Raw genomic sequence first — 25,151 nt, 5'->3', positions numbered from 1 at the left:
GGCTACTTAGCAAGACCCAGTCGGGCTGGGGATATAGCTCAGGTGGTAAAGCATTCCTGCATTCAATCCCCCAGTACCCAAACAAATAAAAGCAAAAACAAAACACAACCAACCAAAAAAGAAGAAGAATATGGAGAATAATATTTAAATTTCTTTAGATCTACACTTTTCTGTATAAGGTATTGTATAGTTAGAGTGTAGACTGAGGTTGGTATATGTAAATATGAAACCTAAATTTGCTTCTTATTAGCTATGTGATCTTGAGAAAACCACCTAAATTGTCTGATCTTTAGTTTCTTTATTGGAAACCCAGAGTTGTGAGATGAAATGAGATTTACAGGCAAAGTACCTCATGCACTATGTGACACACGTTAGGTTCTCAGTGAATATTAATTCTTGATTCCTTTTATAAGAGTACATATTGAATAAAGGTCTACCCTCTTGCAGCCATCATATCATAATAGTTCTCTGTCCATAACTAAAAATTGGCGGAGGTTAGAATGAATTAAGAGGATCCCTTGGAGGGGGTCTAGCTAGGATGAGCAGATTGTTAATATCCCTTTCCAGCCCCCTGCCCCCACTTTTCTTATGTGAAATATCCTGGCTTTCCCGGCCAAATTCTGTCATTCTTGAAACCTAGACTCAAAACAGTTTCTCCCATGAAGCTTTTCCCTGCCAGGCCATTTGGCGTCCTCTCCACCAGCCACAGCACCTGATTTTATACTATTCTGTCACATTCTTCCTTATACTGTGAGGATTCATGCACAAAAAAGGAAAACTCCTTCCCAGCTAGACTGAAAACTCCTTGAAGGTGGGAGCTATGACTTGTAACTCTTTTTATTCCTCACACCAAGAATTTAGCACTTAACTTTGCCCACATGACTAAGTAAATGTTTACATGCAACAGACATTGTTTAAGTTGAAACAGAGCATTCAGACATTATTAGTTATTGTTGTCTTATTATTCTCTAATTGTTTTGAGTCTTTTTATATCTTCCTCAACAAGATGGAATTACCTTGAAGCTAGTACTAATGTATGCATCCCTGGCAGTTACCATGTAGAGGCTGCCTCCATCAACCATATATCTGTTTCAGTGCTGGCAACGAACTTTAAGGGAAGGTAATTATACCCATTTTACAGAGGAGGAAACTAAGTCTTATATTTTCCTTTAAGGAGTTGTTTAGTGAACCCTAGTTTAATCAAATGAAATGAACTTTGGGAAAATATTTGAGGTAATGATGAGTGGGACTATTGATCTTCATTCATTCCCCTTAAGTAAGTACTGCTCAGAATTGAGAACACAGAGGTTAATTCAACTCATGTTTATTGAGGAGCTGCTCTGTATAAGGAGGTTGGCCAGGTTTGGAAAAAGAAGAAACAGTGGGGCTGGGAGAGTCAATCAGGTGCTCATTTTACCCTCTGGGAATTTTTGCAGCTTTAGTCCTTTGTATCTCCCCCATTCTCAATTTGCACCTGAGCATAATGGTAGATTAAACAAAGACATCTGGAGGACATACCCAGCTGAAAGCACATTACAAAGAAATCTCTTCATCTTTTTAGTTGAGGGAAAAAAAAATGAACATGGCTTCCACACTCTCTTTCCTTTTTCTTGCAGTCTGTGCCTATCTTTCTCATTCATTTAGTATAGTAAGCATGTTATTCTATGGAGGGATGGAGGAGAGATCTTACTTTTAAATAAGGAAAGCACCTTTCTAGAAGCATGCTTAAATATAACAGTTGTCACTACTGGGATGTTGGACATGTCAAGTGCCCAATGCAGGGTTTGGTAGACCCCTAGGAAGATAGCATTTTTTATCTTACTTTCTGTCTTATTATTTCTTTATTTCTTCCTCCTTTCCTTCTACCCCTCTCTTCTCCTCTCCTTTACCTTCCTTCTTCCTTTTCTCCTATTTTTCCTCCCCCTCCTCTTCCTTTCTCTTAATCCTTTTTTCATCTACAGATGTACCTTCCTTGCCTCTTACAATACAACTATTCCTTTTTTGGTAATCACAAAATTGTAAATGAGTTCAGAAGTTTTAAAAAATAAAATTGAATTATTTTTATTGAATTATTTTCAAAACTGTATTATACCAATTAAATATTATACCCTGTAAGGGTATAAATAAATATTCTATAAGTCATCCACTCCTTGTACTAAGATTTGTAAAAATTTGTAGTTAGGCTAGGTTTTGTTTTTGTTTCATTTTTGGTAAAGCTTTTCTAAACTAATATGAAAAGGACCCAAATTCTGTAACAAAGGAATCTTGTGTATTTTCACGTTGACCTTACAGTTTTCATGGACTATGGTGAAGAATATACCTGTGAAATATCTAGACAGCTGCCCCACCCAAATTTGATTGCTCAGATAAATGTGTATTTGTCTTCCTGAGAACCTTGTAAATAAGGCAGTCTTCCTGTCCTTTAAGTTTTCTCTTCCAGAAATACATCATACTGCTTTTTAAGAGTGCGGTCCAAAGCATATTTGAAAAAGCAAATGTACATTGATTCTGGAAAGAAACCTTCCACCTTCAGCTGCTGTTCTAGCATAAGGCTTTGGAGTTAGAAAATAGGAAAAGCAAGTGTGAATCTCGTCTTAGGTCAGTTTACCTGCACAGGTGAACTCTTGGGATTTAAAAAGATGACATCTGTTTGTCCTGTTTCCCCATACAGTAGCATTCTTCTAGCTCTTTCCCACAATCTGTAGTCGATAAACCACTTAGAAAGGAAAAAGGAATCACACAGTCAGGTCATATGTCTCTAAGAGCACATTCAACAGTAAATTTCAGATCCTTCTGGTAAACTCCTTCATGTTAGTCTAGGGTGCATCTTTCTTAACCCTGTGGTGTGTTTGCATTTTTCTATAAAATTGATTTAATGTTTTTACGGGGGGGGGGGGGGGTAGGGGGTAGAACAATAACTAGCACCACAATTCAGCAAAGGAAAATTAAGCTTTAAATTTTATCAAAAGCCTTTAAATATAGTATACCATTTTCTAGGCAGATGATTGTTTTCCCTAAAGAAAGAAATACCAGCAGTTTAGGTTTCTTTTTCAAGGGAGGAGGGAGAGGATAAAAAGAAATTGAATCACAGGAAAATGTCAGGTCATAGTCACTGATGACGCTATTTGAATGGTGTGCCATAATCATATTAGGGCAGAGCACATGGAATTCCCGATTTCCACATGACAGTGAAGAAGGACCAGCAATTTTCTACTTCTGTGTGTGTGTGTGTGTGTGTGTGTGTGTGTGTGTCTGTTCACTTTACCTTTTCACTCCATTTTGCTAATTCAATTGAGGGGCAAGTAGAGGTAATCCAGACAGCCGGAACAGGAGGAAAAGGTCTGCAGCTGTGCTCGGAGGGACTGGTGTGAGGAGAGAGGCTCAGTCTGACTTGGAGTTTTGTGCTGTTGCACGTGAATGCTCTGGAACTGCCCTAATCGACTGAAAATGAGCCGGCTACAATCATATGGAGCAGGTCTGTTTAGCCACATCTCTGGGTAGCATGGCAGATGGTAGACCGTCAATGGGTGGTATTGATTGGCTGAATTTGCCTTAGGGTAACAAGACTATGGGTGCTTAAAAAACCCCTTCATCTTATTTTCCTTTGTGCAGCTACGTACAGTAGTGGTTTTCTCTTTTCATTCCCTTCGGTCCTAGTATCCCCATCTCTCCTTTCAAATCAAAAGTCTTACTTGGTAATCAAGATAGAGAGGTTATCTTGAGATAAACACCCTTTAAATTATCACCAAGGCAAGAAAACGCGAGAATATTTTATTTACTAGGCTGATTACATTTTAATGTTTGAAGAAAGTGACATTTTTTTAATTAGTGTTTAAGACATATGGTGAGTGTACAAATTAGCTTATTTCATAAAACTAGAAATTGATGAGAGCAACTCCTCCTTCTCACTCCCCAGTTAAAAATTGTCACTTGAAACTTAATATATGTGAGGAGGTTAAATGGTATTAAGTAATGCAGACTTGACTTAAAGATGAAGGAGACACTCACTCAGGCTACATGTTGCCTAGATGGGCTGGAAAAATACTGATGTCAACATCTGTGTTTTCAAGAGAATGTGGAAGTTCCAGAGCTTTAACTTTATCCAGCCAAGAAAACAAAATCCCAGGTATCCGAGTCTTTTGGTTTCTGTTTTAGACACGTGGGAGCATAGAAAGATATATGCATGCTTTAATAAGTAATAAGATTCTCCTTAAGGTCAGGCCATATAACAATTTAAGTAATGAAATTTATTTTTGTTTAGGTGGTTCTGTATCCTTTTAACATCCCTCCTGTATCACTTGGAGTTTTCAATTTGGGGCAAAATCTGTAGTCCTGGCAGAGGAGCAGATTAATTGAAATAAAGTGGTACAAAGAAGATGCCAAGTTAACTGCACATCCAAAATAGTGAACAACATAAATGTTCCACTTCAAGGCAGATCTTAGGGGAAAGAACAGCCCTACATAGAGAAGACATGTGTTTGGTTTGTTCTTGTGCTTATTTGTAGCTATTCAAATAATTGTGTTTTAAAATGAGATGTTTACGAGTTTTCGTTTTTTCTTTTTTCAGTGTCTTCAGTTTTCAGTTTTTGTTATTTCCTGTCATAAGAGACCATATCAAATAAACCTAAAGTTTTACTCAGAAAAAAAGTTGCACCTTAAACTCTTGCCTCCGTGGTGTGCGTGTTTCATCATCATGCATGCTTTTGAATCAGGTTTTCATCATGTGTGTGAATATTTTTCTCATTTTGCTAAAGGAAAATATTTTCATGGAGTTTTTGGTTTTCTCCCTTGTTCTGCATTAATTGTGTTTTCCTTGTTCATCCTTTGCTGAATTAAACAAAGCTCATTTGTGTTCCATTCTTCACAGTTCTTATTAGAATTGGTTGGTGGTGTTTTGTTTTGTTTCTTTGCTTTAAGTCAGAAGAAGGAATTTTATTTATTTATTTAGACAAGATACAGCAAGAGACAGTCTTGCCTGTTAGGATGCTGGTGTTTCTCTTGTCACATCCTATACCCAAAAACTATTCCAAGTAGGAGAAAAACAGTCTTTTAAGATGGTTCATTTGAATCTGTGCACTCTACCCACCTGGTGGTTATATAGTGAACTGTTACTTTAAAGAGTAGTTTAAACACCAGCCATGTTTGGGGCAGGCTGCTCTTGCAAAGAGAGCAGTACATATAACAGGAGTCTACTGTGTGTGAGATAAGGGGAAAATTCAGCTCACTGACTAGAGGTTTTAATGTGCGAACTCTAGGGAAATAATATATTGACTGTTCTGTGGCGCGCAAGAAAATTGAAGAACCCTTTGCAGACGGAGTGCTTTGCAAAGGATTCTATCTGTTTTTCTTAAAACAAAATCTGTGGCAAGATGTTTGAAATCAGCAGGACGCTTAATGCTGCTTTGTTAAATAATGAGGTAATATTTTGTCACTTTTTTCTGGGCAGCATCTGTTTTTTCCCCCTTGCTTCATTTTTCCCCCCTGTGTTTATAAAGGATCCTTTTTTTTTTTTTTTTTTTTTTCCTTCCCTCTCATGGAAGTCAAGGAAATACAATTCACGCTTCCATTTCTATTTCCTCCTTTCGGTGCTTTTGGAGAATTTGGTTGTCTTTTTTTATACTTGCAGTTTCGGCCGGCTGCTGTTTCCTAGCCCATTGTGCCACGTAAGGCTTCTCCACTGCGCGGAGTAGGTAGTTATTAACGCTGAATTGGCTTCTGGTACAGTCCATCTGGACTCTGTGTGGGAAAGCTGGCTGCCGGCGACTGATGCTGAGATATCTGCAACCTTTGGGATGTGTGCGTGGTGGCGAGGGGCTGACTGATATGAGATTACCTCTTTTAAGGGAAATTGTTATTAATGAGTCAAGAAACTGCTCATTTATGGTAAGAGGGATACAGCGGCGCCGGCAGCCCCACAGCTCTGGGATATCATTTTTAGGTTGCCTTAGCTGCTTGAGTGAGACAAGTTTCTTTCTGTGGTGGTGGATTGTGGCAGGGAAAAAAAAAAAATCATGCATGACTGGGAGACTCGCCTGCCTGATTCTTGAGATAATATATTGAGAATCTGTTGCTTTACAAATGTCACACCACTGATGTAGCGGTCAGCCCCTCACCCTGAAAGATGAATGGTACTATTGGAAATGCGATAATAAGGTTGACTTTTCCCAACAATAGGATTCTGCCTTTGTCTTTAGAGAAAAGGCCTCTGAGGACATTTGTGCATTTGTTTGAGGATTCCGTTGAAAGACTTTAGAGTGGAGGTTTCTGGAGAAGTGATCAATATACAAAGTGCATGGATTTTTTAGCCTAAGAAAATCAGCTAATTGTTGATACTGTAATATACAGTTATTATTTTGGAAAAGTAATCAGAATATCTTTTGATATACCTGAGGTTAATTTATGGTTCACTAAGTGTGCTGAGGTTAGTGTGGATGGGAGAAAAGGGTTTTTAAAAATTCCATCTTTTAAAATCTGCAGAGAAAATACCAAGAGAATTGGAACAATATTTTGTTCCAAGAGAATTGTTTTTATTTGTGTGTTCGTCAGCACTGTGTCAATATTTACTTTTCACAATATTTTGACATTGGTAAGATCACACTCAGAGTTTCTGTCCTTGATTTGGGGCATATGTATCTACCCTGTGTACCTATGTTGAGCCATTTACACACTTAACCTGCAAATTCATCCTTAGTACACAGTTCAGATACCATAGTACTATTTTGACTTATAGGACTCTACACGTTTGCTAAAGAAATTATTTTAAAAGTTTACTTAATTCAGTGTTGTTCCACTTGAAGGCATTATAATTTTAACATTATAATTTTACTTTCCTGTTTCATGTACTTTCATTTCTAATAGCTGAACTTATTTATATTCAAGTCTAATAGTTCATGTGGTGTACACATATTATTCTATGGTGTATCTTTATTTTTTGAAGTGTGTTTATGTATATGTACGTTTACGTGTGTGTTCATGAAATACTGTCTCCAAGAGAATAGTTTTATTCTTTAAAAATGTAAAGGTTATTTTCTTTTCTAATAATTTTTTGCAAATCCGTTTATTCTTGGACTTTGAAACCTGGAAATATAGCATATTTTTCAGCCTATATTTGTACTCCCTTCAGTCCTATGTCGCTGTCTACTCAGTCAAAGATTAAAGATTATATTGGATTTTTTCCTTTGGTCATATTTATTATCTCTATATGTTTATTGAGGAGTAAATTAATTAAATTACAAATTAAGCAAATAGTGATGCTAGTGTTTTGCATAGGTATGAAGCATAAATTACCCAGGTAGGCCACTTTAAAAACCCAAAGCAGAACAAAAATAAAAATACTACTGAAAGCTGGGTAGCAAAGAGGTTACGAAATGTAGATCAGGCAGACAAACTGTGTACAGCACCACACACTTGCTAAATTTCTCTTTGTAAATCTTTTAAGAGGCCAGAGGAGAAGGACATCCTTTGAAGGCGAGAAGCAAAATCACTTGTCCAGTTAAGCAAGATGAGCACTTTGCTCAGGTAATGAAATGAGGTCTTTTATTTCAGAAAAATGTTTTACCTTTATAGCGGTGGAAAGCAAAGGGGGACTGTGTTTTGGTCGATTTTTAAAAATTCAGATCATGCCCTATCCAGGTTGAGAAATAAATTCATTTAAATAAATCATTCATCATTCTCTGTTTTGAAAAGCTCAGACAGAAGGCAGAAAGGTAGAGGCTGACAGCTGCCCCCCTCTTCCCTCCAGATTTTTTTTTCTTTTTTGTTTATCAGGGACTGTTTTTCTGAGGCAAACTTGTTTGAACCTAGTTCACAGAGCAAGCATAATCCCAAACTTGCATGCATTTGAAATATTGACCATGTTAGCTGCAGAAGAAGCATTACTTAGTAAACATCAGCAAAATTGGGAAATAATAAAGTTAAAATGTAAAAGTGTAAGCACATTAAAGTGCTTTTGTTGTATCTTTAAGCCTAGAGGCAGATCATTAAATATGCATTTCACTAGAAAGCAACTGTCGAGAAAGATAAGGTGGTTGAAAATGTTCTACACTAGAAAAGCCCTCCATCAGAGGGATGGGATCCTGTATCCCTCAGGACAGGGGAAGGGAAGGACACTCCCACTGTTAAGGTTTGCAAGCCTCCAGTGACCTGCAGTTGTTACAGTACTTTTGAGCTGGGAGGAGGGAAAAGGTAAAAATACAAGTATGGCTGTTGTTGCTTCCGCCGGGCCTTAATTACTAGACACAAGAAGCAGTTCAGAAATCTGGTCTCTGTTGTTGTAGAGGTCACCAAATCATTAACATCGTCAATCTGGCAGTAGCTAATTTAAATAGCACCTGATGTTGCAACGCCTCCCTTCGTTTCCCCAGCCAATCAGATTCTGACTTTGGCTGACAGATGGTCCCATAAATGGATGTAAAAAGGGGAAGCTTCCAGCCAATTTCAGCAAGGCTCTGTTCAGTTGTTCTTATCTACATCCTAGAATCGGGGGTTTCAGCTCACTGCTCCTTTTCTTTCTTTTTTTTTTTTTTTTTTTTTTTTTTCTTTTTCTCCCATCGCCGCCACCCCCCCCCCCCAAATAATTGATTTACTTTACAATCATCCGCACTGTGTTTTGTGGATCTTTAAATATAGATAACAATAGTAATCATTTAAAAAATATATTCTGAAACCTTTGCAAATTTTAAGAGAAGAGTCGAAGCTCTGCGAGACCCAATATTTGCCAATAAGAATGGTTATGGTAGGTATGACTAGATTTATAATCTGTTGTTTGTGTTGCTGGAGGGAAGACAAGCATCTACACCTTGACCAGTCTTATGCTTGCACAAGAGTTTAGTTCTCTGCTGCCGTGTGGTTCCTACATTTACTATATCTTTTGTGTAGAGTGCGGGTAGGTCCTTTTATTGAAAAGCAGTGGGGAGATAGATTGTCATTTTTAACAGGTCGCTGTCAGTTTTCCCTTCAACATAAAAGCAGAGGGTGGAGGGTGGAATGAAATAATTGCTGGTTTGTTGAAAGAGATTATATTACTTGAGATCATCATGGCAAAAGAAAGGTTTTCTTTTTGTAAGGGCGAAGGGGTTTGTCTACATGCCTGGGTTTTGTAGGGTTGGGGGTGGATGCAGCAGGGTTAGGATCTCTCCATTTCCGTGCTGGAGATTTAAACCTCGAGAGGCAGCTCCAGGATGCTGAACGTTGAGATGGGCAGTTGTGTTTGGGGGACTGCGCAGTCAAAACGGCAAAGAGAGTGATTTATTTGGGCTTCAGTAAATGCTGCATCTTGTATTTCAAAGAGTTTCCTGTCATGACCTCATAAAAAAGAGGAGGCGGCTTGTATGTGTAGCGGTGCCTGGCGTGTTGAGTTGTTGCTTCCTTCTCTGGGCAGCAGCTCTGTAAGAAGGAATGTCAGCTTTTACATAACGTTCCTTTCCGCTTTTGACACACTGTGTGAGGGTCCATCTTCTTCTGATCACAGATGGAGTGGAATGGCTTGAAGATGGTAAGTGAAAAGAGGAAGGAAGCTTGGAGGTTCCAGCCGTGTGTGTGTGTGTGTGTGTGTGTGTGTGTGTGTGTGTGTAAGGATGGTGGACTGTGCATCGTAAATCATTCTGCTGATCGCTCGTGTGTGTGTGTGTGTGTGTGTGTGTGTTTATTAGTATTTCTTTTTTTTGAAAACCAGAATTCACCTCCAAGTATAATGGCATTGCATGCACACAAGGCACACACACTGCCTTTTCCATCGAACACACATTTTAGCCAAGCAAGGTTGGTGTCTTTTTTGACAATCACAATGTCACCGTCACTGTTGGCTTGCTTGTCCACCGCCTCTGTGAGCCTTCAGCAGAATTACACGACTGTTAAAGTTAAAGACACATTTCTTTTTCGGTCTCATACTAGGAGTGATGGGGAAGGCTGGAAATAAGGGGTGGAGGAGGTGAGATTCAGTACCAGCCGATGCAATTGGGAAACAGGACTTTTGGATGTGGATGGGGAAGTGGAAAACCTTTCTGCCGAAGTAGTAAATCTATTTTTAGCATCATCTTTTTCTGAAAAAAGAAGCAGGGAAACTCCTTGAGTGCCGCTCCTGTCGCCTAATGTTGACCCTGAAGATGTGGCACAAAATGGCTCGATGAGATGCCACGAGTGCCCACTTTGACTTTGAATTTTTACCAGCAATAGCTTTCACAGGGTTTTGGGGCTGGATATAGGGGGAGGCTATAAATTCATATCCATCTCACTTATTTTTCACTAGAGAAGCTGGAGGAAGACTTCTCGCTCAGCATAGATGTTATAGCAAAGCTGTGGTCTTTTTCCCATTCTTAGAGGATTGCCTTTGTCTGGCTGCTTGTTTTGATGGGTGTAAAACAAATAAGATTAGACCGAGCAGCCCAACTGAAAGCGATAGCTGGGAGGAAAACCCAATGAAAGGTTGCCGGGGAAACGAACAGAGGAGAAGCCGAGTAGGGAGCAGGTGGCTATCATGAGAACACACTGCAAACAGTGTAAAAAAGGGGGGGGATGACGACAGGACCTCGATTATCTTTGCTGTTCTTTGTGGCCAGCCCAACTTTAATTATTCTTTTTAAATAGGTGTTAATTACATTTCTAACTGTGGTTTACAGTGATTTTAGAAATCTATTTTTAAGCATCTGTTCTGTCTCTGTTTTTCTTTTTGTTTATTTGTTTAAAAAACAGAGAGAGGAGAGGGGGAAGGGAAGGGAAGGTAGGGAATCTTGCTTTTTTTTTTTTTTTTTCTCATTCCCCCCTTTTCCCTGCTGTGAAATTGTACGTGCGAAAAATCGCAAGGAATCCTGTGAGGCCATTTGAAAAAAATGTAAATTATATTGAATGAAGTTGACGGAAGCATAATAGTGAACTCCCACAGCCGCTGGGTTCTGAAAATGATTTCTTAGAAATTTCCAGCAAATATTCATCAGAAAAATATTATTAGAATAGATTTACCCTAAGCATTGATTTTGTGTTAGGTGATACTGATATTTTTACTAAATCAAATGTTGATACTCTAGTTCTGAGGAGTTCATTGTATCTCTCCTTTTATATCCCAAGTAGAAATTACTTTTAAAAATAATAACTGAAGAGCTATAATCTGGCCTTTCGAGTCCCTTCCCTCCCCATGCCTTCAGCTACAGGCTCCATTGGGCTGCACCCTCACAGCCACTGTTTCCCATTTGGCATTTGGTCCTGGGTCTGGTCTTGGCAGAAACTGAGTGAAAATCTGAATTTTTTTTTTTTTTTTTTTTTAGTGTCTCTGAACATCTAGGACCCATGTGTGTGCAGGGTTACAGGCATCTCTCGCTTTTTCTCTCTTCCTGGGCTTTACTACTGGTGTCTTTTTCCCATGATGGTGGGTACCAGAAGGACTGAAAGATAGAGTACTTGGATAAATGGAAGATAGTGTAAAAACTGAAACAACTCTGTTATGGTTTCTTCCTGGGGGACAAAATAGGTACATAAACAGGTAGGTAATTTTAAGCCCCAAATGAGAGATTAAAAAATACTGAAATATATTGCAAGGTTAGGAAATAGGATCAGCTCTATTGAAGGAACTCTTAAATTTCACTGTCCTCAAATCTACATACACACACACACACACACACACACACCATTCTTTTTTCCTTGCAAATGCTTCTTTTTGTTTTGTATACTTGGTAAATTTTAATATTTTATTTTATCTCTTGAGGTAAAAATAAATATACTTATATTTTTAGTCCTACGCTTGAACTTGTTCTCATATCTTAAATGCATAAACCTATGTCATCTTCAAAATTAGAATAGTTTTTTTTTTTTAATTTTCTCTAGTATTGTTTCCTTTTTATAATTTCTGAGAATTTTCTAGTAGTTTTTACTTAGGGGAAAATAATTTCCATAAGAACTGTCATCTTGGCTTGGTTTGTAAAAAGACACGTGGTTCTGCTGCTGACCTTTCTCGCTTCTTTGTCTTAAAAAATATTAATGCCTACTACCTGCATGTAGAGGTGTGCCTTTATGGAAGCACAAAACTGAGTGTGCATTTATTAAAAAGTGAACATCTGACTAGAAGTATTCCAACAAAAAAAAAACAAAAAACAAAAAAACCCACCTGATTACATTGCAGTTGTAACAAGCAGAACACCTATATATCGCATAGCAATATAATGGCTATATCATTTAATATTTAAATTTTTGAAAGAGTCAAAGGAGCATAGGTAGGGAAGTAGCCGAAGAATTACTTTCAGAATCATTGATGTACGAGATGATTTCATCTCATTTAAAAAATAACCTAACAAACAACTTTACTATTCATTTGGATCTTAGTCCCATTCATTCCTAACTGCTATTCATTCAAGTCATCCTCCTGGCCAGATACCGTTGAGCTTGTTTCTGTTCAATGGTTTGCTCAATGTCTTAAAACTTTTTTTCCTCCCTGTAGCTCTTCCTTGGTCCTTGGAATGTAAGGCTTTTGTTGTGAGAGGAAGGCCAGATTATTGTGAGGTAGTAATAGTAGAATGTATTATAAAAAGAAAGAGAAAGAAAATGAACTGTATGTATGCAGTTTGGTTCCAAACTCAGTCTTGCGAAGAGGGTTTGAGACATGTTAGACTTCAGATAATTTAAACTTAAGATTTCTGTTGGGGATTATCTATTTGAAATTTCAAATCTAAAGGTGCTTTGTGTGTTTGTGTGTGCAGTAGCTCTAAAAGAATTTGTGGATGAATTGAGGTGTTTTTCCCAAGTTAGAGTTACTACCAACAATGAAAGGGTTTCTTCAGGGCAAGCCCTTTTCTTTGGTTTGATTTCTTCCTTTTGCACTTACCTCCTTATTGTGGGTGGATTCTCTTCCTGCATGTAGACAAAATACTATTCCTTCTATGAAGAGATGTGCTGCTTCATTTAGCCCTCAGCATCTTAATGCCTTACTTTAATTTAAAAAAAAGAAACAAATTATCTATGTGTACCGCAAGTAAGGAATGGCGGTCTTGATAAAGGTCATTATATATGGACAGAAGTACTTTGGCCTTGACAAATTTCTTCATCAATTCCAGTGATCTGTGGCCACCAGGCACTCCATTTATATGCCTGGACATTTAATATGTACATTTTTGGTGAGCTGGCCAGCGGATGCTAGATATATAAATATGCGCTGGCAAATGCTGCAATGCAGTATTTTTGTCCCAATGTCATTGAGAGTTTTGGGGGTAAGAAGGGACAGGAACATTTTCAAGCTTTTAGCTTACTATTTTCCAATTGACCGGCCACGTTATACAGAATGATTCAATTCCCCTTTTAGAAGTAAAGTCAACCTTTTATTGCCTACTATCCATTCCCCCCGTCCATTTGATGCTGTGTGGAAAGTGAATGTGTGTGAAAAAGAGAGGGAGACTGTGTGTGTCTCAGTGTGTGTGTTGCAGAATTCCTCCACCTGTCTTAGGTTTTCCTTATTTGGTGTTACCAAATGCATGTACAGATGCACATATATACTCACTTTTAAGTATATGTGCATCTATAAAAGGAAAGAAAACCAAATTGGACTGGTTGCCATAAGAAATAGCTTCTTTTCTTCATGAACTTCAAGCATTCTCTTATTGAAAAATACAGAATTTTAAATATTTAGCAAAAAAGATATATCCAGATCCTACAGACTTCCATTAGTAACCAGACACCTTTCTTTAGCTGGTTTTGAAGAACTATAAACGTACAGATACTGAACAATATTTGTGAGCTAGAAGCTGCCCGTTCAGTCAAGGGGTTGAATTTGAGTTAAAATGTGTGCATATGTATTTAAGAGGAAGGTGGTTGTTCTTTGGAGGCATTTGAACATAATCCTACACTGATAAAAAATAAGGAGGAAGGGTGGTTGTGTTAAGCATCCTGTGCTTTGTTTTTTAAATTTTTACGAATGTAAAAATGTGTGTGTGTTTAAGGATTATCCTTGAATTTTTGAAACTTGAGCTTATTTTAAGGGTAAAAGGGCCTTTATAGGTCAGTGACTTTGTAAGGGGGAATATGACCTGTTGGGGGAGGGTGCAGTGTTGGGAGTTGTCACAAGCAGTAATTGTCTTAAATTAGCTATCTAGCAGTAAAAAGGGGAAAAACACTGGAAGACAAGAGTGGAAAGGGACACCAACATGTGGATCTGCACCTTTCTGATAGAGGAGATAATGAGTGATAAATTTGAACTGGTGCAGTGCGGGACGCCCTATAATTTCTCAGAACCTTGACTTTGCAGGTTCATTACTTCCTTGCTTGCTTGTTCACACCTTTAATTATATCCAGTTTGGAATGCTAGCTGGGGGCACAGAGATGAGCCATTTTGTTTGTTGTTTACTTCATTAAGTATTCAGGCAGTGTGTTCACAATAGCTTTGGAGCATCAGTGTTAGGAATCAAATACTTTGGGAATGAAATTGTTACAAAAGGACAAAAATAAGAAAGCAGTCAGCCTGCTAGCTTGTTTTGAATGCTCACATCCACTCTGCTTAATGGTAATATTTATGCTGTTCCTTGTACATTCATTAAGAAATAGTGTATGCAGTGTCAGTGCTCTTAATAGGCTGATGGTTCTCTCTCTCTTTCTGTCTCTTCCTCTCCATCCCAACCCTGAGATTCTGCCTTCATCCAGGCCATCTTAGGACTTTGGAGGCTCATTACTGGGGTCCTTGTTATAACTAACACCAGAGATAATTCCCCCTCAGTAAGGAGACCTGTCTACAATGATCAAGAAATGCTAAGAGCCATAAAGGAACCCTTAAATAAATTTTGGTTGAGAAGGCAGTAAAAATGTTGAAGAAATAAGGTTGGTGTAATTGTTGTGCTTGCATTTTTTGGCTTTTGTTGTTTTTGTAAAGCCTTATTTTTAACCACAAAAGTAAAATGCAAAACTAGCATATGGGATTTTTTTCTTTAATGGAAAAAAATTATATGTCATCGGCCTCTCCTGAAAATAACTGCCCCTGAACTCTTGGTTTGAAAAATAACATTTAAACTTGAGTATAGTTTTTCAATTATTTATTTTCCACTATAAATATGTAATTAACAAATCTCTTTTCCATAGGAAGTTTAGGTTTTTTTCAGGATATGAGGAAGCAGAGAAACGATTCCAGCCAAGATGGCGAATTCTGCAAAACACACCACAGCACGGAGGTTTCCTCTGCGCTCCGTGGCATTGAATCCTCACTCCTATGAATCAGTCATCCTCTATTGTTGTCTACTCCTGTAGCAACTAGCCCTTGAGGTTGTTTTGCCAACAATGTTCATAGTAGTGACTGACTCTCGTTGCTGTTTGTTGAGGAATTACTAGATGCGTTTCTTTGGACCATAGAATTCAAGGTCACCATTTCTTTTTCCTTTGACCCTGATCCAAAAACATAATTAGAGGATAATTCCCTGTAATTGGGGATAAAGTTGAGATGAGGGATTTTAGGATTGCATGGCACACAGTGAGGCTTGTGTCAAATTATGAGTCAAGGTCCATCAGAACATTCACATGCATGAATGTTTTCCCTTTTGTATTTGAAAGAATCTAAGAGTGATTCTAAAAGAGAGAAATTAAAGATATTTTGCACATTTTTGTCTGTACAGTTTCATGTATCCAGATGTTCACTCTCAGGAAGAAGTAGTTTGGACAGTTGGAAGCAACTTGTCTTTCAGTCAGCTGCCTATGAAACTTGGCTGGAACCTGTTAGTTTTACAGAAATATAAATGCCTTGCTTCTCACAGAAATGCTTCTTTGAACACCTTTTCCTATTACCCTGGAGTGCCTAGGCAACTAGTGAACCTCTTGGCATCCCATGTGCAAATTGCAAGTTTACAGTAGAGCAGAAAGCATAGGTTTACTTTCTTATACACATCTAGATACTGTGTACTCTAAGTTTGTGTGTGTGCACGTGTGAGTTATATATATATATAGACAGCACTGACCCCTGGTGTGCCTTGACTGTGTGTTAATAATGGCTTCTCAAGTAGTCCCTATTTTCCTAGGCTATGAATCTAAACCCTTTAAAGTTTTGCTTTCTAATTTGTGCATGAAAAATAACAGTCTGAGTTGAACTTTTTTTTTTCAAGTGCCCCCTTTGAAGATGCAGCAGTAGTAAATACAGCTCTAATGATAAACTTTAGCTCAAAGAGCTATTTAAAAGTCTGTAGTGGAAAGGCTGAGAACTTGCAATCTCTACTAATGAAACTTTCATTAGTAAAGTGCTCACTTAAAATGGAGTAAACGACTAAGTCCCTGCAATTTGTGATTTTGACCATATTTGACTCATCCTTTTTCATGTTTCTTTTTGTAATGCAGCCAAACACACATCTAAAATTTTGGATATTGTACATGTCTTCAACATTAATTATTTCTGTTGATGCATTGGGTACAAATAGTACAATTCCCACTAGAAGTCCAGATTCTTACTGTAACACCAAAACAAAAGTGATAGTTATGAATAATATTGGGAAAGTTGTCCTCATAGTAACTGTTCCCCAAAGAAAGCTTTACATAAATGTGCATTTATTATTCAGTATATTAAAAGGGAATCCTTAGCTTTTACTTTATAATTTGTACTAAAATATGTAAATTGGTTTTATTTTGGAGTTGCTCTGTTTTAGGTGGCTTTGGGGGAGGATAACTTTCTGGCTTGATTATATTTTAATCACCTCTATAATGGAAAAGGTTCCAGTTTTGAAATCAACCTGCTTATTGTGATTAGGACCCAGAGGGCCAATGTGCAGATAGGGCTAAAATTATATCGTCTTGTCCACATGTAGGAAAATTAGTTTCATTTCTACTCTATACCTCTGTTACCATCCTTTGTTGGCAAGGCTGGCTCAGAGGCTGCAGAACAAGGTTAGAGTCTCCTTCTAACCTTGGAGGAGCTTCATCATGTGTCTGTACAGGCAAACCTCTGCAAAGATTGTTCTTTACCTAAAGAAACCTGAAAGTACAAAGGACTTCAGAGTCTGATGCATGTGAATCCTGACTTTTCCAAATAATAATTAGGTGATCTTGGATCGGGTACTTCAACTTTCCTAGAGTTAATTTCCTCATCTTTAAGATGGGAATGTTAATGCCTAACTCACAAGGTTTCTGTGAGGATCAAATGAAAAACAATACTTGAAGGCACCAATCACATGTAGGACCTGAAAATTGAAGGTGCTTTAGAGGACATTAGGTCTCTTTCAGTCTGTCAGTCTTTCCGTTTCTTGGCAAAGGCCCTCCCCCAAGAAGAGGTTTATCCTGCCCCTGCCAGATGTCCTAGGAAGTGACAAGTATCATTCGCACAGTCTCCATCCTCTTACCAGCATTCAAGGGGTTTGACACATGTTGGTTTTTTTGTTTTGTTTTGTTTTGTTTTTTAACATGGACAAGCTCTCAACCCTCTGGAGTTGTGTGGCTTTATTAAGTTTTCTGCAACCTCTTAGGGCTTTGCAGAGTACATCCACACTCTCTTTTGGAATTAGAATTAACGTGGGATTTAGTCGTCAAAAGAGAAAAATGGTGAAGATAAAATTATTTTAACCAGTGCTATTTTTTAATCTCATGAAAGAGCCTGTTAGGAAATTTAGAAATCCACCAGAAAGGAAATAAAAACGAGTTGAAATGCCAGGTTCAGTGGTGCACACCTATAATCTTAGCTACTTGAAGGATTGCAAGTTTGAGGCCAGCCTGGGCCTCAAATTGTCTCAAAATAAAAAAGGCTAGGGTTGTAACTCAGTGGTAGGATACTTGCCTAGCATGTGTAAGGCATTGGGTTCAAGCCCCAGTAGCCCACTCCAAAAGTGGGGATTGAGCTTACTTGATAAGGTCCAATCTTTGCTATCTAAAATGTGTATTGTAACTTGTGAGTTATTTGACTTTTGCCCAGAAACCAACTGACTTTGGAGCTATTTTTGCCCTTTACCACATCAACCTTTTTTCTCTATGTCCCTTGTTTTTCCAATGGGTTGGATTTTGAAGTTCTGTTTCTCAAGAAGCAGTGAAGAGGTTGAGGCAAAAAGTGGCTTAATGAGATTTTTCTAACTTGCCATCAGTTTTCCTCCTTCTGCTTGGTGAGGCAGGATGATGGATGGCTTTGGCAGTGCAAACAGCTCTAGAAGTGATCAGATTGACTGAAGAGGTGCAAGATGTGAGCAGAATGCTGGCCCTCAATTTATTACCCTCCCATTTGAGGAGAGAGAGAGAGGGTAAGAGAGGGAGACAGAGAGAGAGAAAGAGGGAAAGAAAGAGAGGAAAACTGCTACAGGGGCTTTGACATCATACACTTGGGAAGGGGTAGTGAATGGGGTCAGGGACAGATGTTAGGACAAACCTAATTTTGTGCTTGAAGGGGTCAATAGGCACAATAAATAAATTCACAAGTTGTCCTCAGTTGGGACCTGTTGCTGTTACCAGGGAAAATGGAGAAATAAGACAAGTAGTTCCTGATGGAGTTCAAGACTTAAACTATAACTGCAAATCTTAGAATATCTTTTTAATGTCACAGACTTTGAATTCTACTTTGTATGATCATGGAAAGAATGTAAAGAGGAGTCATTTTATTTATTTAACCCTTAAGACTAGGGCAAGCGGGATAAGTTGATCTGGTCCCACTCAAAGCTATTTTGTAGGCAATGGAAGTGTTCGTTTCCTCATGAATCGATTTCAAGACTTCACCAAGAATCTTCTAAGGGTTTTGTAGGTGTGTGTGTATACAATCTGTATGTGGTATGCAAGCGCTCTGGAAGAATTTAGTTAATTTTCAGAATGTGCTTGTATGGACAGAAATACAGCTGTTAAAAGGGGGACACTGGGGCCCAGGATGTAGCTCAGTGGTAAGAGTGCTTGCCTATCATGTGTGAGCTGTAGAACTGATCCCCAGGAGCCAAACAAAGGCGGGGGGGGGGGGGCTTGATTTTGGAGAATGGATGGTATAGAAGATATTTCTTTATATTTTAACCTAGAAAATCTCACACCTATTAATGAAGGATGAAAATGAGATGATTGGATTAGTGGTTTGAACAGGCAAATGGGCAGGATAGGGGCAGGTGGATATTATAGGACCTTCTTGTTGGACAGATGTTTGTATTATTAAAAAATTGAAAATTTATCTATATGTCAACACCTGTACCTCAGTTTCTTCTTTTGTTACATTTCTGGCTTACTAAGAAAATATTTTGAGCTTTGAAGAGCAATAGTAAGAACTCTTAGGTCTCCAGTGAGTGAATTTTGGAGACATAAGCTTGCCGTTGGTGTCATCTTAACAGTACTAGCAGGTTTTGTCAGTGTTCCAAGAACAGAGGAGCGAGTCTGCATTCTAGAATTTCAGTTATTTCCCACACAGTTCTGCTTAGAACAGATCTGTGACCAAGGAGATCATCTCTCATACTCACTTGGCATTGTATAATTTTTGCCCTATGGTGTCAGTTTGATCTCTTTAATGTAATTAGAACAGGTACTGTTAACCCCTTTTTATAGAAAATAAAGCTTAGTCACTTGCCTAAGTTTACAAGTTCAGCAATATCAGAAGTCATCACTCCAGAGTCTTTGGGAACATGTCCAGCTTGGCCAAAAATTACATTTCTTGGGAGAAACAAAGAAAGGTAATTCCCTTTCTAGATCAAATGTGTATTGTTATGTCTGTTGCCTCATAGAACATTTCAGTACTTAATACCCATTGTAATATGGTGGAAAAGGACAATGATAGGCAGAACATGAACAGAGTCTGGGCAGAGGCAATACAATGCACAGAAGAGGGAGACATCAGTGCTTGTTGGGGAAAGGAGGTAAGACTTCATGGAGGAAATGCCAGTTGAGTGGAGCTCAGGAAGAAAAATTGGGAGAAAGGGGGAATTCCACATAAAGAGTAAAGGTATAGAGGTAGGAACTTACAGGGATTGCTTGAGGAATTATAAATAGTCTGGTGTGAACACAACCAGGGATATGTAAAGATAAACTAGAGAGGGAAAAATTACAGGTGAGAAAGGTTTATGTATTTTTACTTGATTTTGAGTTTGAATTGGTAACTATGGAATGTCTTAGATCACGGGTCTGTTGTTTCTTGATGGTTTTGCAGGGCCAAGACTGTCTTTATTAAGTCATGATATCTCAGAAATAAAGTTACCCAGAAGATGCTGCTCAATTAGTAATTGGTTATTTAGAGGGGATGAGCATTACAGCCCCCTTCTAGTGACAAGGTGATATTATAATGCTGGTGCTCATAGGTGTAATGAGATCGAGGACTTCTTTTAGGGTTACAGTGCCAGAAAGCAGTAGGAGGGGAAAATACTGACTTTACTTTGGATTGTGAAGAAATGTGCCGTTAGAGGACAGTATACTATATTTCTTACCAACAGGTACCTAGTGCTTACCTTACATGATAATGTGTGGCTAGAGAGAAGACAGTCTTGGGTGGGAACAAGCTTATTTCCTCCAGTATAAAAAATTATCTACTATGGACTTCCAAGTGCATGTACCAAGTCACCTAACTTTCCTGAGTTAGGTCTTACTTAGTTGTCGGTTAGCCATGGAGAGTTAGATCATGCCAAATGTCCTCTTATTTCAGTATCTGGTACATAGTAGGAATTTGATAATGTGTATTGAATTATCATAATGTGGTTTTTTGGGGGGGTTATGTTTGTTTTATAAAAAGCCTTAACTATAGAATTAGACAACCTCAGAGTCTTTTTATCAACTTGTGGGAGTCTGTTTTAACCCAACTCATCTAACCTTTTTGAGTTTCAGGTTTTTAATATATAAATAGAATTAATACAATTTCATGGCCTAATGAGAGGATCAGTTGAATGATAACCTTGATACATTCTCTTGGACGGGGTAACAATATTTGTCAATTACTAGGTTCTAGCTTTGCCTACAGTTGAATAGCATTAAAAAAATGAAAACAGTAGATAGGATAATACAATGGAATGAAGTAGAAAAAAAAATATCAGTGGATGATACTTTCTAAGGGTAAGTATTATTTCATGAACCTTTTGCATAAGTTACCTGTGCTCTGAGTTATAAAGTTAATATGTCTAATATATTTCTTACTTATTATTTTTTTTACTTTGTTTGAGTCATGGTTGGAAAAGTTTGAGAAAAACTGTTATAGATGATAGTGAGCTGTGCATTATCCAAAGGAGAAATTACAGTTAACTTTTTCAGAGGTATGCAGTGGAAGATCTCTAGTATCTTCAAGATTATTGAAGAAATGATAACTCTTGATTGTTCTTGACTTAATATAAAGCATTGTATCCTAAATCTTTGAAAGTTGAAGATGTCTGCATGATACGCTTTGGGGATATTAACCAAAATGTTTATTAACTAGCAATCCTCATTCTCCTCAGTCATGCTACCTAGGTGAACTTGCAAAGTAATAGTAATAATGATGATAACTAGTAATAGAGATGGCCAGCATTCATTTTTTGAGCTCTTCCTATGGATCAGGCCTTACGAACACCATCCCTTTTAATCCTTAGAACAACCTTAAAATATAGATGCTAATTTTTCTAATCTATGACTAAACTAACTGAAGTTTTGAGAGATAAAGTAAGGTTATGTGGCCAGCTATTGGTAGACCAGGGTTTGATTTGAACCCATCTGTCCGATTCCAAAACAAATTTTAAAAGATTTATTCAATTCCATGAAAATGTATTAAAAAGCCTACTATGCATTACCACTGCATTTGTCTAATAAAGATAAGTGGCTTATTTGATGTCTGCCCTTCAGGGTTTACCAGCTGCCCTTGGGATTTTACTGCGATTTAACAACAGAAGATAGAAAAAGTGCAGAACATTTTATACCATGTATTTTACCTTGGAAGTACTGAGAAAAGCACCTTGCACATAATAGGCATTCAAGATTCATGGAAGTTGGGTTTTTAATTCTCACCCCGGAACTGGGAAGGAAATGGGGAAGAGTGTTGGGGAACCTTTACACTAAAAATTGCTATACATTTTTTTACTGCACCTAGCTGCGTAGATGTCCTTACCCGCAATGTGGGCAGATCCATCTGTCCTAAAGTCATCCAGTGTTTTTTGAAGTTCCTACAATATCAGTGAAAAGCCAATAAGAGCTCAAGCATGCAAATTGTAAACCTCAAGTTCTATTCAGCCAGAGAGAGCATTTTCCAGCTTAGTATGAAAAGAGAATCCTATGGCAGAGTCATTTGGAGAATGATAAATGGAGATTGGGCTTCCTTAGAATGGAGAAAAACAACAATAATGATTGCTGCTATTGTTATTTTACTATGCCACTCATTAGAAATATACCTCAAGCAAGTCACATTATTTCTCTGAACCTCAATTTACACATTTGAAAAATGTTTCATATTGTTCAGGGTTATGAGGATTAAGTAGATCCATTTGATAAATGCTAAAAGTTCTGATTTGGTGGTCTCTGAGGATTTAGTAGTAAAGGACACATAGTACTCTGCCCTCAAGGAAATGCTTGATAAGAGTGCTGTGAGATGTGGGATTCAGACTCCTACCACCTCAAAGGCCACTATGGAGAGAATGGAGCACCCCACAGCCTTCCTTGGGGTATGTATATTATTGCCATGTATTATGTCTTACTTGCATCATCAGAGTTTCAAGTTTATTTAGGCAAGAGTGCTGTGATAGTCATCTTTTTATTTCTTCCTACCCCTGGATCTGAGCACATTGCTCATTGCTACTTTATACCATAGTTACTTAATGAATCCAGACCAATTCAGCAAATATTTACCAAGTTGTTCAGGGTACTGTGCTGGGGAAAAGAGGGGAACATTTGTTGAACAGAGTTGAATTTTAAATTACTTTAGAGCACAAAAGGAGAACAGTATCATGAGGTAGTGATAAACTACACTAGTGCTAAAAATGCCTGTGATCTATTCAGAAAGAATAGGGCCCCAAAGAAAATTCAGAAATGAGCCTAAAAATGTAACAGATTCTTTTTCTCTCAGTGCTGTTTTGTTTATATATCATAGAGAAACCGTGTATTTGCTACAAAAACACAATTCAGATGAGGTCTTAGACATGACTTCTTAATCAATATGTGGCTCAAGACCAAGTGTAGCTGCCTTCACAAGGCCCAGGAGAACCTCTGTGGCCTGGCCCCTGCTCTGTTTCCAGCCTCCCATCCTGCTGCTCTCTGCCTTCTGTTCATGCTCCACTGTGGAACTATGCTGTTCCATACATGTGTACAGATAGATTCATTGGTTTCCAACATCCTTTATCTCTCCTCATCTGGTTTCATAAGACAAATAAGTTTCCATCTCACTCAGTAAGACTTTCCTACCTCTAGGTTGGAGCTTCCTCTACCAGTGTCCTTCCATCAGTGACTTTCCAATTGCATAATCATTCTGGGATTTGTCTCATTTCACCATAACCTCAACAATTAGAGCTGGGTTTGTATCTGTGCCTGGCACCTAGTTCATGCTTAATTATAAACTGTTAACCAAATGATGTAGTTGAATGTCAGTTAGGTTTTCCATAATGTGTTTTCATCTGAAATACACTATGAGTATCCCACTGTAGCCTATGAGTGGGGTCTTGGATACAAAGCCCCCTTGTTGTAAAGACTGGTTGTGACACTGCCGTTGCTCAGCAGCCACAGTTCTGCAACTTTGAGCTGAAGATCTTGAGAATGTCTATTTACATGAAACTTTTCCTGATCATCATGACTCACCTGTAATTCTTCAATAGTTCTTTCTTCTAGAATCCTTTATGTCACTTGCTCTCTGTACCACGCAGTTAACAGTGATACATCACAATAATAGCGACCCTTTATATTGTATGTGTCAGACTTTGCAAAAAGAACTTAGGTTATCTCATTAAACTTCACAACAACTCTGGGAAGCAGGTATTTTTATCTGCACTTTGAAGAAAAAGCACCATGTCACTTAAGTAAGTTGTATAAGGATACCTGGCTAGGAAATGTCAGACATGAATTCAAAGTCTAGTGTGTTCAATTCCAAAACCCATGTTCTCTGTCCCATTTTGTATTACTCATCTCTTCAAAGGCAGGTACTAATGAAAAGCATTATGTCTAGTGGTTATTAATAAGGATTGTTGATCTGGACTGCCTAATTTCAAATCCTGTTTAGGAGAATTACCAGCTATGTCCTTGGAAAAATCACTTCCACTCCCTGTGCCTCAATTTCTGTATCTATATACTAAGGTGGTTGTGAGGACTTGGTGGGCCAATGTATGTTAAATACTTAAAACAGTATTGGGGCCTGGTGTGGTGGCCCCTACCAGTATTCTACAGGTTAAAACATAAACTTGTAGCCTTAGACAGGATTTTAATTCCTTCCCCCACTTATTGTAGTGTGGTCATAGTAAAGTCACTAACACATCCAAGCCTTGTGTAAATCCCACTTACTCTGCCTGTAATCCCAGTTATTCTGGAGACAGAGGCAGGAGAATCTCAAGTTCAAGGACAGCCTCTATAACCAGGAAAGACTGTATCTCAAAAAATATGTAGCTCAGTGGTACAGTGACCCTGGGTTCAATCCCCAGTTCCAATAAAATAATTTTTTTAAAGAAAACAATACTTGGAATATATAGTGCTAAAGATCATCATTATTATTATCATACAATATTAATTTGTGTCCCTTCTTCAAATATTTGCTGAGTGCCTGCTATTCCGGACACTGTCCTAGGTGCTAGAGATAATAGCAGTGACTAGACCAGTCCCTGCCCTTGTGGAGTTTTTGTTTTAGCAGGGAAGGCAGTCAACAGAGTAAGTAAATCTGTAGGCACTAGTAAATACCACACACTATGTGAAATACTATGTGAAATTTTATGATGTCACATAATAAAATGCTATTTTAAAAAAAAAGAAATAATGGCTTACAGAATGATACTAGTGAGAACTTGTCTGTGAACAATGAAGCCACAGTCATTCATCCAATGTCTTGTTTCTATTTGGTAAGCTGAAGTAGTCAGTGCCCTGTTCTGAAAGGTGTAGCTTTATATATCTACCTTCCAACTTCTGGGCTTGCCTGACCTGAACTAGCTATGAGGGGGGTCATCCCTAGAATGTAGCAGATAATTGAACAACTGTATTAAGATGTCTGGACCTCAAGAAATCCCATTATAGAGAACTTATAAATAGGCCAGGCTCCCAGTAATGAGGGAAAGACTCTTTCCTGTTTTCCTGTATTTGGCTTAAAATTGGGTTAAATGTCCCAAGAAAATCATAAGGAAGATTTG

At 38.1% G+C, this 25,151-nt stretch overlaps 1 protein-coding gene across 11 annotated transcripts in view; it reads left to right on the top strand.

The window, feature by feature from the left end:
* Window positions 1–25,151, top strand: part of Elavl4 (ELAV like RNA binding protein 4) — a 132,204-nt gene that overhangs the window by 43,750 nt on the left and 63,303 nt on the right. For 2 of the 11 annotated variants that reach the window (XM_047525364.1, XM_047525330.1), the window contains exon 1: window positions 5,355–5,417. The exons of 1 other annotated variant lie outside the window; for it this stretch is intronic. In XM_047525364.1, coding sequence (XP_047381320.1) covers window positions 5,370–5,417 — 48 coding nt within the window. In that variant the 5' untranslated portion in view covers window positions 5,355–5,369. 8 more of the 11 variants (XM_047525348.1, XM_047525380.1, XM_047525339.1 and 5 more) reach the window with 6 other exon arrangements.

This window comes from Sciurus carolinensis, chromosome 1, assembly GCF_902686445.1.
Source record: "Sciurus carolinensis chromosome 1, mSciCar1.2, whole genome shotgun sequence".
Classification (NCBI taxonomy): domain Eukaryota; kingdom Metazoa; phylum Chordata; class Mammalia; order Rodentia; family Sciuridae; genus Sciurus; species Sciurus carolinensis.
Note: the sequence above shows the minus strand (reverse complement) of the source record. Positions and strands in the feature narration are given on the sequence as shown.